Source organism: Equus caballus, chromosome X (assembly GCF_041296265.1).
Source record: "Equus caballus isolate H_3958 breed thoroughbred chromosome X, TB-T2T, whole genome shotgun sequence".
NCBI classification, from domain to species: Eukaryota; Metazoa; Chordata; class Mammalia; order Perissodactyla; family Equidae; genus Equus; species Equus caballus.
This window is the reverse complement of record NC_091715.1, coordinates 41,903,000-41,918,510: the sequence shown is the minus strand read 5'-3', so window position 1 is coordinate 41,918,510 and position 15,511 is coordinate 41,903,000. Positions and strand designations below refer to the sequence as shown.

Sequence of the window (15,511 nt, the reverse complement as noted above, 5' to 3'; positions counted from 1 at the left end):
GGCTGGTAATAGCACTAGCTGTGTTCCCTTCAAAGGCTACTGTTTACAAAATGAAAATAAATTAGATGGATTTCAAAAAAAAAAAAGATCTCCATTGGTTTCAACAATGCCCTTAGGCACGAAATTTTCCAGGTTCTTTTCCAAATAAATTTAATGCCTTCAGGCAAAGCTGCTGTGCTTAGTTCCTATGGACTGCCCCTCCACCCAAGGCAGAAACTCCGGACAACTGTGCCTGAACTGGGGATGGGTAAAGTAAGCCATTTCTTCTGTAGTAATGTCATCGACTAGTTACCCCAAGAAACTCAAGGGTGAGTTGGATATTTGAATGGTTTTTCCAAATTGTTCTTTTTCCTTTTGTTATGTCAATGAGATCCAGTCACCAACCACCCTGAACAAGACCAAGCCTCACCAGAGAGCTATGACTATGACCTTTGCCTTATTTTTAATGCTAAGATCTCTCCAGGAGGTGCTTAGGCCTTAATACCATAACCTGCAGTGTAGGTGGAAGCATGTTTTCCATCTGAGGCTGTGCAAGCAAATACCCACCTCTCCCTTTTGAATATTCATTCTCCATCCAAAATAAATGTCCCTGTTTCCCTTTGTTTGGGGACACCATGACTTTGGAAATGATTCCTCATGGTCTCCTATTTGCCACAAATATCCTTTACTTTGTGAGACAACTACTTCTGGTGGAGAGTCTGATTTAACTTGCCATCAGGGAACCCACTTTGGTTCAGTAACAGTAACACCCCATTCTGTTTGTGGGCACTGAGGAGAGATGGTAACCCCTGGTTATTTCAGCTTCCTTGTCTCCATCTTACAAATGAACTGAGGCAGAGGAGATTGGGATCCCACTATTCTTGGCCTATCATGCCTGAGGCCAAGCCCCCATACTACAATTGGTAAATAGTCCTCTAGCCCAGGTTTGCCTGGAATAGCACTTCTGCAACATGGGGCTGTGGGGGAATAAGAGACACTGCTAGCCTTCTTCTCCTGGGGTGAAAACATAGCTCTTGACTAGGAACTGGGAGGATAGAGCATTCCCATCATCTTGGGTGCATCCATATTTGGAGTAGAGTTTATCACATGGAGCTGGGGGAGATGGAACAGATTATAGCTCAAATGCCACAGATTCTCACTATTTTTACAGAGATTTAGTAGATTTCCTTGAACAAATGTTTATTCGTTTGCTGTACGCCCTTATGACAATTTCTAGGGACTTTACATGTGTGTGTGTGCACATACATATAATTGTTACCAAGTAAATGGTGTTTCATTATGAAGCGCATCCACTAAGATCCTCACAAAACCATTCTGGAAGTCCTGCACCCACCCTTAAAAGTTGATCTCCTCAGGGAGATCTTCACTGTCCTCTGTCAACACCCTCTCCTGGATGACTTTGTTTATACCCGCTTCTTTACTTACTGCCAATCTACTGATGAATCCAAAATCTACACCTCCAGCTCATTTTTCTTTCTTAACCTGTGTGTCTTTGTATCTCTGGCCTTTTAGACATCTCCAAGTTAATGTCCCTTTGGTACCAGAAACTAACAGTTGTAAAACTAATCTCATCTTCTTGGCCCTGCATAACTAATGGTTTCCCTCTATATGATTCCACCTAAGGGAATGATACCGCCAACTCAGTTGCTCCAGCCAGATATTTTTAAATATATCCATGATATCTACATCTCTCTCATCTCCCACATCCAATTAATCAACCCACACCCCTTTAAATTCTATGTATTTCTAAGACGTGTCCACTTCTATCAACATGGTCAACACCCTAGTTCAGGTCACCATCATTTCTCACCTGGACTATTACCAGACAATTTCCCACTCTTTAGAAAAGTTGATGTCATGTCTCCTCTCCTCAAATCCCTGAACAAGTCACATCAGACCCTCTATAATCTGGCTTTTTCTAACCCCATTGGCTTCATCTCTAGAAGATGCTTTCTTCTTCTCTATAACCTCAGACTATGTTCTAGACATAATGAGTAAGTTCTTGTTCCTAAAAGCACCATTGTTATTCTGGCTTCCAGAACATCACACCTGTTCTTACCTCTTTCTGGAACACCCCCCCACTACTTCTGGCTAAGTTCTATTCAGCCTTCAGATGCCAAGTTACATGGCCCTACCTCTGAGACTCTCCAACTCTCCCCACTGACTAAACTAGCTTAGTTCCCCCTATTATGTGCTGGCAGAGCCCACTGAATCCCCACTCTCACAAAAAACACTTAGTACATTTTCTTGGAATTTTTTGTTTTACTTTTTTTTTTTTAAAAGATTTTATTTTTTCCCTTTTTCTCCCCAAAGCCCCCTGGTACATAGTTGTATATTCTTTGTTGTGGGTCCTTCTAATTGTGGCATGTGGGACGCTGCCTCAGCGTGGTCTGATGAGCAGTGCCATGTCCGCGCCCAGGATTCAAACCAACGAAACACTGGGCCGCCTGCCCCAGAGCGCGTGAACTTAACCACTCGGCCACGGGGCCAGCCCCTGTTTTACTTTTTTAAATAGTATTGTAACAATGTTATATTTTTATTGAGGTCATATTGACTTACAACATTGTGTAAATTTCAGGTGTACATTGTTATATATCAGTTTCTGTATAGATTGCATTGCATTCACCACCAACTGTCCAGTTTTTATCCGTCACCATACATATGTGCCCCTTTACCCTTTTTGTCCTCCTCCAACCCCTTTCCCTTCTGGTAACCACTAATCTATTCTCCTTATCTATTTGTTTATCTTCCACATATGAGTGAAATCGTATGGGATTTGTCTTTGACTTACTTCGCTTAGCATAATACCCCCAAAGTCCATCCATGTTGTTGCAAATGGCATGATTTTGTCTTTTTTATGAGTAATACTCCATTGTATATATATACCACAACTTCTTTATCCATTCTTCTGTTGATGGGCACTTGGGTTTCTTCCACATCTTAGCTATTGTGGATAATGCTGCAATGAACATAGGGGTGCATACATCTTTTTGAATTGTTGATTTCATGTTCTTTGTATAAATACCCAGTAGTGGAATAGCTGGATCATATGGTATTTCTATTTTTAATTTTTTGATAAATCTCCATACTGTTTTCCATAGTAGCTGCACCAGTTTGCATTTCCACCAGCAGTGTATGAGGGTTCCCTTTTCTCCACATCCTCTCCAACACTTGTTATTTCTTGTTGTGTTAATTATAGCCATTCTGACAGGTGTGAGTTTTGAATGTCGTTTTCATTTGCATTTCCCTAATAGTGATGTTGAACATCTTTTCATGTTCCTGTTGGCCATTTGTATATATTCTTTGGAAAAATGTTCAGATCCTCTGCCCATTTTTTGATTGGGTTGTTCATTTTGTTGTTGTTGAGTTGTCTGAGTTCTTTATATGTTTTGGATATTAACCCCTTATTGGATACATGATATGCATATATTTTCTCCAAGTTGGTGAGTTGTCTTTTCATTTTGTTGATGGTTTCCTTTGCCATGCAGAAGCTTTTTAGTCTGATGTAGTCCCATTTGTTTATTTTTTCTTTTGTTTCTCTTGCCTGAGTAGACATGGTATTTGAAAAGATACTGCTAAGACCAGTGCCAAAGAGTGTACTGCTTATATTTTCTTCTAACAGTTACATGGTTTCAGGTCTTACATTCAAGTCTCTAAGCCATTTCGAGTTAATTTTTGTGTATGGTGTAAGATAATGGTCTACTGTCATTCTTTTGCATGTGGCTGTCCAGTTTTCCCAACACCATTTGTTGAAGAGACTTTCCTTTCTCCATTGTATGTTCTTGGCTCCTTTGTCAAAGATTAGCTGGCCATAGAGGTGTGGTTTTATTTCTGGGTTCTCAATCCTGTTCCACTGATCTGTGTGTCTGTTTTTCTGCCAGTACCATGCTGTTTTGGTTACTATAGCTTTGCAGCATATTTTGAAATTAGTGAGTGTGCTACCTCCAGCTTTCTTCTTTTTTCTCAGGATTGTTTTGGCTATTCGGGGTCTTCTGTTGTTCCATGTAAATTTTAGGATTCTTTGTCCTATTTCTGTGAAGAATGTCACTGAGATTCTGATTGGGATGGTATTGAATCTGTAGATTGCTTTAGTAAATAGTGACCTTTTATTTATGTTTATTCTTCCAAATCATGAGCATGGAATCTCTTTCCATTTCTTTATGTCTTCTTCGATATCTTTCAATACTGTCTTATAGTTTTCAGGGTATAGGTCTTTCACTTCCTTGCTTAAATTTATTCCTAGGTATTTGATTCTTTTTGTTGCAATTGTAAATGGGATTGTATTCTTGATTTCTCTTTCTGCTTGTTTGTTGTTAGTGTATAGAAATGCAACTGATTTTTGCATGTTGATTTTGTACCCTGCAACTTTACTATATTTGTTGATTATTTCTTGGTGGATTCTTTAGGGTTTTGGAATTTTTTGTTTTAGTATCTGTCTCCCCGATACACATAGAGCTCCATGAAGACAGGGGTCATGTCTCATTTGTTCAACCATGTATCCCTAGAGGGAACAGAATTCTTGGCCTAAAGTTCTGAATAGCTTTATCACAGCAAAAGCTCAGTTGTAAGGCTGGAGGTACTAGACAAATGCAAACACTTTTCTATTTATCTACCAGGTTAAAGCTAGATGAAAAAACACAGCTTAAAGAACTCAAAATTTTACTGATTGGAATATGATAGAGGATCTTTCTTCATATATAGAACATATTAAGATTTAATTCAGTATTAGAAAAAGATAATTATAAATAGACTTGGATAGCAGAGTTCTTGTGCAGCAGAGTGGTCCTGGGAAAGGTTTCCTTGCTCTCAGTAGAATACGTTCAAAACTGGGCTAATTCCTAAAATGTCCACTAGAGAGCAAAATGTCACTGCTGGTACCATCTACTAATAATGCTTTTGCAGTCTGTTTATGTCTTTTTAACACCCAAGAAATGAGGTGTAAGTTTGAGTGGGTAGACAAAAGGAAAAGAGAGAATTGATACTAACCCTGTTCTGAGTCCTCTATACCCTCAACACTGGCCCCAAAGAAGTCTAAACTTGCAGGGATCCTGGCTTGCTTCTTCACACTGCTGTGTAGGTTTACACAGGGCATGGTGTTAAGTCTTCTTGGACCATCCCAGAAAGAAGTGGAGCACCAAGTTCACTATAAGATATTGTCTGCCTGTTCTTCTTTGTCTTAATATAGAGCATGAGTTTTGGAGTAATATAAAACTGAATTTCTATCCCTAACCTATCAATTCTAGTCCTTTGATCCATTCCATTGATTTCAGGTTCACGTCTTTGCTTCTGGGAATATAAATCTGAGACACTTTGAGTACTGTTTGGATATTGAGTCGCGGAAGAAGCTTTCCCCTTCTCCATGGGTATAGAAATCACTTTGGCCATGATTTGAAACTGCCGGCTCTCAGGTTTTTGGTGGTGATGGGGAATGAGAGGGTGGGACTTCCGGGCTATTTGGAGTCAACTTGTGTTAGGGAACTAGTCTAGCAATGGAACCTAGAAAAGATCTGACCTTTTCAGTGGTTGTAAATTGTGTTCTTTTTGTTACATTTGCCTCACATAATCTGGTAATCTTCAATAAAATCTCATTAAAAGTTATGGCCTAGTCTCTGGTGTGCTGCAGGAAATTAGGGAAGGATGAGGGCACATTCTGGGGTAAAAAGGTAGAAAGAGAACAGGATTCCATTCCCCCAGTCCAGAGTGGTGGTGTCCTTGTTTACCAGTTGAAAACCACTGTGCCCAGAAGAGCAACAAATTCATGAGGGTCAGAGGCTGCAGAGAGGTAGTGGTATGGTAGCTTGCTGAAAATCCAGAGAAGACAGAGGGAAATTTCTGGAAAACAAGGTAGTAGCAGGCCTACTTTTAACCAATATATAGAAATTGTGTGATCTATTAAACGGGTACCCCCTCTGAATTGATGCCCCCACCCCCCCCCGCCCCGCCCCCGCCAGCCTCAGTGCTTGGTGAGTAGAAAGTTTGTGTGGAAATTAGCAAACAAAAACCAAAACAAAACACAAACAGGCCTATTCCACACTGTATCGGGACTTGATGAGTAAAGCTTGGTCTGGATCTCAGACCTAAGTTGTGTGCTATGACTGCTGTGCTTGTACAGGACACAAGTAGCACAGATTCCATAATGGCCCTGAGCGTTAGCCTAAAAAATTCTAAGAAACAGCAAGGTGCCCGTGTGGTGTGTGCTTAACAGTAAAATGGGTCATGGATCTTTGGAAATATTCTGGTGGAAGGGGCTCCCTGTGCCATCTTTGTTTGGGTTACATATATTTATATTTGAAAAGAAAAAAGGCTGGAATATAAATATATATATATATACACACACACACATACACACACACGTATTTTTTTTCAAACTTGGTTATTCTGGGTAAGGGGATCATGTGTGATTTTTTAATTCATTTTTTAGAAATTTCCTGAAATTAAGATTAATTAATTTTGTAATCAGAAAAAAATTCAATTTTTTTTAAGATAAATTGCAGAACGGGGAGTGTTGTCTCATCTGGAACCTAAGCTTATGTTCAGCACTGGGGTTCAAAGTTTTCTGGTCATGGGGCTGGCCCAGTGGCACAGCAGTTAACTGCGCATGTTCCGCTTCGGCAGCCTGGGGTCCGCCGGTTCGGATCCCGGGTGTGGACATGGCACTGCCTGGCACGGCATGCTGTGGTAGGCGTCCCACATATAAAGTAGAGGAAGATGGGCATGGATGTTAGCTCAGGGCCAGTCTTCCTCAGCGAAAAGAGGAGGATTGGCAGCAGTTAGCTCAGGGCTAATCTTCCTCAAAGAAAAATAAAATAAAAAAATAAAAAATAAAGTTTTCTGGTCATGTTTGGCATATTGATTGGGCTCAAAGTCTTTTTGCATGTGGAACTGGGGGATGTCTAAGGAAAGAATTTACACTAAGGGAAGAGCAAGTCTGCCAACATGTTTAGCTCAGGAACAAAACCTAGGTCTTTAGAGGTGAGGAGTGAATTTGTCTGACTAGGCTGTAGACTTATCTTCTGATCAGCCTTCCTGACTTAAGTCTTAGGGATGGGGGTGGGGCACAAGTAAACTCAAGAATTTTTGTTTCAATTTTTATTATGTAAAATTTCAAACATATACAAAAGTATAGAGAATAGTATAATGAACTCTCAGATATCCATCACACAGCTTCAACAATTATCAATTTTTCATCTTTGTTTCATCTATACACTCACCTACCCCACCCTCAGATTATTTTGAAGCAAATACCGGTAGCATATCATTTCATCCGTAAAATTTACAGTACATTTCTCTAAAAGATAAGGATTTTTAAGAAAACATAACTACAGTACCATATCACACCTAAAAAAAGATCAATAAATTGGGGAGACGTGTTTTTATTTCAAATTCTGTAAGGATTGGGGGAAGAATCAATACATTTCCCCTATACCATGAGGAAGGGTGTTAACACTAAAATGGAGCCCAAGTTTTTTCCAATGTACTTGCTTTATAAAACAAAAGAAATAAAGCTACCATATTAAAGCCACTTTGGGACCTTTGTAGGGAGCTGGGGAAGAGTGCTGACATCACAAACCCCATGGAAAAACTCCATAAAGTTTTCTCTAAACATCTTTGTCATTTTTTTAAAGTAGCTCTCCTGGAGGCAGCTGACCTAAGTCCTCTCTTTATAAATCCTTCATTTTCTGTCACCGCCTCCCCCTCTCGATTTTCTGTTTTGAATGCCTTTTTCAAGTGACAATAATTTAGCTGTCTCTCAGTCCTCTGCATGCTTACATGCACCAGGTGGGATGAGGAGCTAGCTGAGTGTATTGGAAAAGAAGATGAAAACTGGCCAACGAATCAGTAAGAGCTGCAAAAGGGAACCTAGGCAAAGTAAGTAGCATAATTCACTTTGGAAACTGTCTATACTGCAGTCTTTGCTGGCTCTGGCATCAACTAATAAGAGCATACTGAATCTGTAAAATAAGAAACACAATCTTTTCTTCAAAGAGATATTAAGATTACATGTAAGAAGTGGTTATGGCATTGCAAAAACATCAAAATTTATTTTTATAAAAACTCACAATATTATCTTGTGTTCATTGTATTTATTTTTATAGTTTTATATCAAGTGATATTTTTTAATAGAATTTTAAGCAAATTAGCAATAGTACAAAAACACTGAAGTTGTGGCACAAAGGACTGGTTCTACAAAATGGTGACCTAAGTGATGGGGTAATCTTAAAACTGTGCTAACCACTGTGTGATTATGACATAAAATTATGAGTAATAATTCTAGTCCTTGAACATCTTACGACTGCCTTGAAAAGTTTCTGCAACACCTGATAAAGAAAAGCCACACCAAAGGGTGCCTAGACAGCACAGATACTCTACTAGCACCAGATTGGAAGGGGAATGTTTGCCATGTAGTGATTACAAATACGAATTTAATCAAAGAAGCTTCAGTGATGCCAACCATATTTCAAGTAGTGTCTCAGATGCAGAATATGCAAAGAATAAGGAAATGTGGTCCTTGCTCTCAGGGACATCATAGTCTAATGGAGAAGGCAGAGACATCAAAAAGCATAACAAAAGGCAATAGGTGCTGAATTAAGAGTCTGTTCACGTACAATAGTACAACCACCAGGGCAAGAGGAGTCAGTGGAGTAGACAGGGAAGGAGGATGCAGGAGGAAAACCAGATGAGCTGTCTCCTTGGAAACACGAAAGCGCCCAGCTGTACTTGACAATTCTATTGGTTCACAAAATTTATTCTTTCAAAGCAATCCTGAACATCTTTGCTGTTCATCTGGAAAAATAAACCAAAATACAATTAGCAGACTTATACTAATTTAACACTTCCTCAAATCAACAAATTTACAAAGGGCCTATTATCTGCATTACTCACTTCGCATTTGGAAAGCCTTCACAGAATTATCTAATGCAGATGCAATTCTTACATGCAGAACCAGGTGGGATGAGGAACTAGTTGAATGTATTGGAAAAGGGGATGAAAACTGTGGCCAACTGGATCAGCAGCTGAGGGAGTTACAGGTCAATATATATTATGAAACAAAAAAGTCAGGAAAGCACTAATACTAGAAGTTTTGCAAAAGAGAGGGGGGGTCATCAGAGACATAAAAAATGCTGAAGTCAACGTTCTGCACTCTAGGCTTATGGAAATAATTCAGGCTGGTTCCCATCCATCAAAGAGTTTGTGGTCTGGTGGCCACACAGCCATGCAAATAGGTAAGTATAAGAACTTGTGAGAACATGACACACAGAAGAGGGTATCTTAACCCCGGTGGTCAGGAAAGGTTTCTCATAGGAGAAGTTTATGAAGTATCTATTTTTATTATCTCCAATTTTATATTAACAAGAAAATTAAGCATCAGATAGTTAGCTAACTTGGCTGAAGTTACAGAGTAAGAAATGAAACGAGTTTTTAACCCTAGGTCTGTCTGACTTCAAAGCCTCAATGTACTTTCTATCACATTAAACTCTCTCATAAAAACGTCGTGCTTTACTTCAGTCACCATAGTTACTTTTCCACTTCTCAGAGTGCTGTTTGCTCATAAATATTTAAAATCTTCTAAATACAGTATAACAGTTTATCAGGAGACAGCAACCAGGAAAACACTGATAAAGCTCTGCTAGTGTCTGGTGGCTCCCCCACATGGGACACCTGAAAGAAAAAGCTCTGCCCAACTAAATATACATTATTTGTGTGTGTGTAGGTACACAGACACAACTTCTTGAAAGAATTCTATACATTATGGACACAGCACTAATTATTTCCAGTGTATCTAGATATCTATATCAACCTCTGTTTTCTCTCTATACATTAACAAGAATAAAATATTTGACCAGCTGAAAATGTAAGCCGCTTATAAACATGCGGAAAATAAATTTCTGATTCATGTCTACAAACCTCAATTATCTGTGAAGAATACTCTTTGTCCTTTTTTATTGAGGGGAGGGCTAAAAAAAACAAATAATGAATAAGTGACTTTTTAACACTCTATAAAGGAAAAAACATCCCAACTGTATATCAATCATTGGAGCGCTGAAGTGGTAGAAGTTTTCTACCTACTACCTCTGGTCACCTGTTTTAGCCTGAAACTCTTGGTCTTGATGAGAAAAAATGAATCTCCTTGGAGCTTTTAACTATTCTGACCAGGCTATGTTCCAGTGAATATTTCACAAAAACCACTTAAATGAACCTGACAGTCAATCCTGAAAAATAGCATGACTTATTCTAAATGTTTCTGGCAAAAAAAGAAAAAACAACCCACAACATATTTATAGGCTAATAATTCTTAATAATGGGTCAATATGAATACTGTACAGTTTTGCCTTTGTCAGATACTTGATTCAAGAACTAAATAAGATGATGCATTATTACCTCTAAGAATAGCAGGTACAAGTTAAGCCTCCAAAGTATTTGTGACAGCATTTCAAGTGGAAGGGGTTTTTATCTACAAAAATATCTATAAAATAAGAATCCAGTATATCTGTTATGTGAACGTAGAATTTAAGAATCTTCTTGAATAAGTTATTGGGGGAAAACATTTTGGTGTCAATTTGTTTGAAATTAAAAAACTATGTGCACAAATATATTCCATATGTATCGGTTTCCTAGAGAAAAACAGAAAAATACTCAATAACCATACTTGATCAAACTATATAATTCCGATAATGAAACTGTCATTTGTTTTAAAAACCCACTTATTCTTTTAGTTTACTTTGATAGCAATACTACAGAAAATATATTGTGAATTGAAACTTGTACTTTGCTTATCTGTACTTAAATGTGTAATAAGATGTTTTCAAAACAGTGGCACCAAATTTCTTTAGAAAGTGCAACAGAGCCCACTTTTTAGCAGCAATCATATGAAAATATTAGTAATTTTTAGAATTACAATGCAAAACAAATGGAGAAAAACATTTGAGTATTCTGAAGAGTAGTAAAACGTGCAAAGCACGCAAGGAGCAGCACAAAAGAGTATATATTCTAAAATTCACCATATAAAGTTCAAAACCAACTATTCTATGGTCTTAAAAGATAGGAAGGTGGAGTACTAATTAGGGGGAGGAATGCAGTGGGCTTTTGAGTTACAGGCAAAGTTAATTTTTTGATCTGGATTCTGGCTACATGTATGTGTTCACTATGTAAAAATTTATTAAGCTGTACACTTAAGATTTGTGCATTGTTCTGTATGCATGTTGCAACAGTAAAATACTAATTTTTTTAACAAATGGTAACTCTATTAAAATTTTAGCAGTACTTGTGTTTAAAAACAGCTTACTTTGAGGAGTAGCAAAATGTTTTTAATAACCATTATTTTCTACTTTATACTCATTATTTACTAGTAGAATGTTTTAAAAATGCTTAAGTGTTATATATGGAATGACCTTTCCACCCCTAATACTCTCTTCACAAACTTGGTTTTCCCTCTACTTAACTACTGACATGGCTAGGGAAATAAAAATAGTTAGAGAAGAGAGACCTATGCATTTCAGACGGGACTCTTGGTCGCAAGCAAGTATCAAGGCAAATGTAAGATCTTTTAATTCGGTACCGCAAAGTTTGTCCTGTGAGAACAAACGTTTATCCTAAATGTTTAAGAGAAACTGCCCTAACACTGAGAAGTCTGTAACAGCTGAATATCAAGAAAGCTAACTCGCTTAATTGGGATGTAATTACCATATAAGATTCCATTCTTCTGGCTACTGGCACTCAGACAAGTTTAACTGGAATATCCCAAATTCAAACGTGGGAAATAACTTTCTTCCAAAAACTAACTTACATTTAGAGAACTATGCTTCTTCTAGGGTATTAAGAAAAAGGCAATGGAGTTGGAGGCTGAGCATGCTACATCATACTCCACGAACACAGTTTTCATGCTAATATGTACACCTCGGGATGTGCTTGGCCAACAATACCTTCCTAAGAAGTAACACTTTGTTAAACTTCGTTGGTGCTTGTAGGGGGAAAATGGGGAAACGGCCATTTCAAGTAAGCAGTGAAAAATTACCAGGTGAGAAATTTTTTTTCTGAAAGTCAAATTATCTACATAAGAATAAAGAAATTTCCGAAAAGGGCAAACTAGATTAAATTTCTAGAGATCAAATTATGGTCCAGTGCGGAAAGAGCACAAGATGTAAAATTTCTTAAATGTTTTTTAAATTCAAAACTGATCGCTTAAACCAATTCCCATCACAGAAGGGCTTACTGACAAGGGCGAATGCTATGAACGAGAAAACAAGAAAAAAAATTAATGAAAGATGCCACACAACCAAGCGATCAGATCCCTACGAAACAAACCACAAGAATGGTACCAAAAAAGCACACGTGCGCGCGCGCGCACACACACACACACACACACACACACACACAAAGTATGTGTGAAACGTAAAAGAACAAACCACAGCGCGTACACACGTGTACACACACACACGCACAGCTCCCCCCCAAGGGCTGGGTGAGCAGTTAAGGCACCTTTAAAAAAAAACCCACGTGGCTTTGGCTTTCCGAAATATGTTACAGCGCTACCAGAAGCGATTTTCAAAGCATCTGAAAAACGCGCAAATTGAAAACAGTGCCTGGCAACTGAGGCGGTCTGCAAGCGTGATTCAGAGGTCTGCCAAGGAAACAAAAGAAGCCTCCCTCCGCCCCGAAGACCGCACACGGCACAGGGGTGCTCCGGCCACTATTTATTCTAAGGGAGGCGGAAAGCAGAAGTCTGTGCAGGAGCCGTACATACTAGGGATCGCTCTCTGGCGGGGACGGGGCCACGGAGTTTCCATTGGTTGGGGAACCGCCCAGCTTTAGTTTTTCCAGATATTCGGCATGCACGGGCTTGTGGCACTGGAGAACCTTGATCGCATCTTCGATTTTGAACCACTCTCGCTTCCTCCCAATGCTAACCGAATCTTCCCAATCCTCCAGAATCTCAGTGACAGTCAGTACATACACGTACGTTCGGTGCTTGCGATCTTGGTTCTGTTCGAAAATGCCCAGGAGCCGGCCTAACTTCCCCTTGACTCCCGCCTCTTCGTACACCTCTCGGACTGCCGCGCCGCCCGGCTCCTCCTCGGGCTCCATGCCCCCGCCCGGCACGATCCAGCGGTCCGGGTACCGACTGCTGCTCACTAACAGCACCTCGTCCTCGCGCTCGCTCCGGAAGCACAGGCACGCCGCCCGCTTCTTGAACCCCTCCGGGTCGTAGGTCCGCGTCTGGTTCGGCTTGCACTTCATCCTCGAGGCCGCCTGCTCCCGCCGCTCGCTGCTGCTCTGGCCGCCGCCGCCCGAGGTGCCGGGAGAGGAAGGGCCGAGGGCGAGGGGCGGGGAGAGAGAGGCGCCTCAGCCGGGGAGCCCCGGAGCCTAGGGGAAGATGAGGCGGGGGCGGGGGCGGGCGAGGTACGTCAGTCAGTCCGTCCCTCGCGCGGCGGAGGGTCCCGAGCGCAGACGCCCGAAGGGAGGAGGTGGCGCTGCCGCAGCCGCCGCCGCAGCCGCCGCCGCCGCCGGGGAGCCCGCCACTCTGCACACAGCCCACCCGCGGCCCCCTCAGCAGGTAGGGCGCGCGCCTCCCTCCCTGCTCAGCCGCCCGGGCAGGGGTTGAGCGAGGTGAGGCGCATTCGCGTGCGCGTTCGCGTCTCCATTCGCGTGCGCGTTCACGTTGGCGGGCGAGGGGCGGGGGCGGGGGCGGGGGCGGGGGTCTCGCGGCTCCCGCAGCGCGCAGCGCCTGGGGCCCACTGCGCAGGCGCCCCGCGCGCCTCAGGCTGGGAATCTCCTTCCCCCAGGGTTCAATTCACCGCATTGTGCCTTGGGCCCAGGTTCTTTCCACGTGTGCCTTAGAGCTGAACGTGGCTGTGGCGTGGCCGGACGTTTCTCCTCACCCCACCAGGTTGCAGGAAACACACACACACGCGCAGTCCTTTTACACGCAGTAAGATCAAGGGCATCGTCATCACCATCGCCCACGATGAATAGGACAGGCTTATTTAGAGCAAGGCCCCAGTTTTGTCAAAACGATCCTCGGTATTCTTGGCAAAACAGGACCTAATCTCTGCTGAGTCATGTCATACAGTTTTCTTTCTTCAACAGGTTCTTCACCTTGCCAGGCATCTTGGCACAGCCCGTTGCTTAACACTTGTCTTGAGCCCCTCTTGACATCTTACCTAACTTCTGTTCCTCAGTTTCCTCATCAGTAAACTCCTTGCCTTACTTGGTTCAGCCCTTTGCACTTTGAGCCATATTCGCCCAACAACTGGAGAACCCCCCGAGTAGTGTTTGATTAAGTCCCGAGAACCTCGATCCTCCGCACACTCCGCCCTTCTCTCTTTCTCGTTGATAAGTACCGGTTGGGGTTTTGGAAGACACGCCTGTGGAAATCTCTTCATGCTTTACATTTTGGTTTTTGGAAGGCCCCTGGCGTGGGACGGGGACTCCAGCAAGGCCACTTGGTGCTCTCTCACCTCTCTGGTCATCCTGTCCTCTTGGCCAAGAAGTGGCCCCCCACAGCCAAAAATCTAACAACCTCAAGCCTTCCCTCTCCTTCTATATTTTTCCTTGTATATTGTTTCCCTGCTCTAACAGTAGCCTTATGGAGAAGACCTCTGATGTCTCCTAACTTTTGCCCTATTGCAGCTTAGGCATCTTTGTCTCTGTCTTCCCCACAGACCCTCTGGCTGGCATCAGCCAAGCAGGATTATGAAAACTCACTTTTCTGGTGAAATAACCCCTTCATCGAGGGGAAATTGAATCTGAAAGGTAAGTGGAAAGGAGTCATGAAACTTACAGTCCAGTTTTTAAATAACAAGGTAGTTCAGCTTCCCAAGGGTCTGCTACCCTCCATTTATGCCCAAAATAGCTCGTAAAAATGATCCTGTTCCCGGTGGCAACACAGCTGCAATATCTAGAGCATAACATGACATAACATACAGGTACGGGTGGTATACGAAGAAAATGGCAAGACGGAGGCGTAATGAGAAGGACTGCAACCAGTAGAGACACTACCGCAACTGATCGTCTGTTAACGATATGTGGACGATCAAGGAACATTTGAAGGAGGACGACAGCTCATGATTCAAAACGAACTAGGAAAATAGATGTCAGCTAGCTGTATTCCTCGGTGGGTCCGTACGCACACATACACAGATAGTGTTCGACAACTAGGAAAAAATCCATTACAGTCAGGATCTAGGCAAATATACCTATTATCACCAATATTCTTAAATATCGTTTTAGACATTCTTTCCAGTGTATGAGATTGTAAAGAGAAAAGATCTGTCATTTTGGTAAAGAAGACGAAATTGTCATTATTGGCAGATGATATGAATATGTTCTTGGGAAACACCTAAGAAACGATATAAAAATGAATTCCTTTAAGTGGCAGAATGAAATGTTGATATTTGAAATACCAAGAGCTTCCATGTATGCCAGCAGTAATCGTGTAAAAAATAGGATGGGGAAATGATGACATTCACAGTAGCACTATCAGCCACCACAAAATAAATAAAGTAGCAAGGGA

The 15,511-nt window shown here is 41.4% G+C and overlaps 1 protein-coding gene across 2 annotated transcripts; it reads right to left on the bottom strand.

Moving 5' to 3' along the window:
• Window positions 1–7,074: 7,074 nt before the first annotated feature.
• NUDT11 (nudix hydrolase 11) lies at window positions 7,075–13,890 on the bottom strand. 2 transcript variants are annotated; one of them, XM_023633512.2, is made up of 2 exons: window positions 12,743–13,890; window positions 7,075–8,784 (listed from the first exon to the last, which is right to left on the bottom strand). In XM_023633512.2, coding segments are annotated over exons 1-2 (495 nt in total). In that variant the 5' UTR covers window positions 13,237–13,890; the 3' UTR covers window positions 7,075–8,783. The 2 variants fall into 2 exon arrangements, with proteins under 2 accessions (XP_023489280.1, XP_070112821.1); XM_070256720.1 differs by lacking the exon at window positions 7,075–8,784 and having other exon boundaries at window positions 12,257–13,631.
• Between the last annotated feature and the right edge of the window lie 1,621 nt (window positions 13,891–15,511).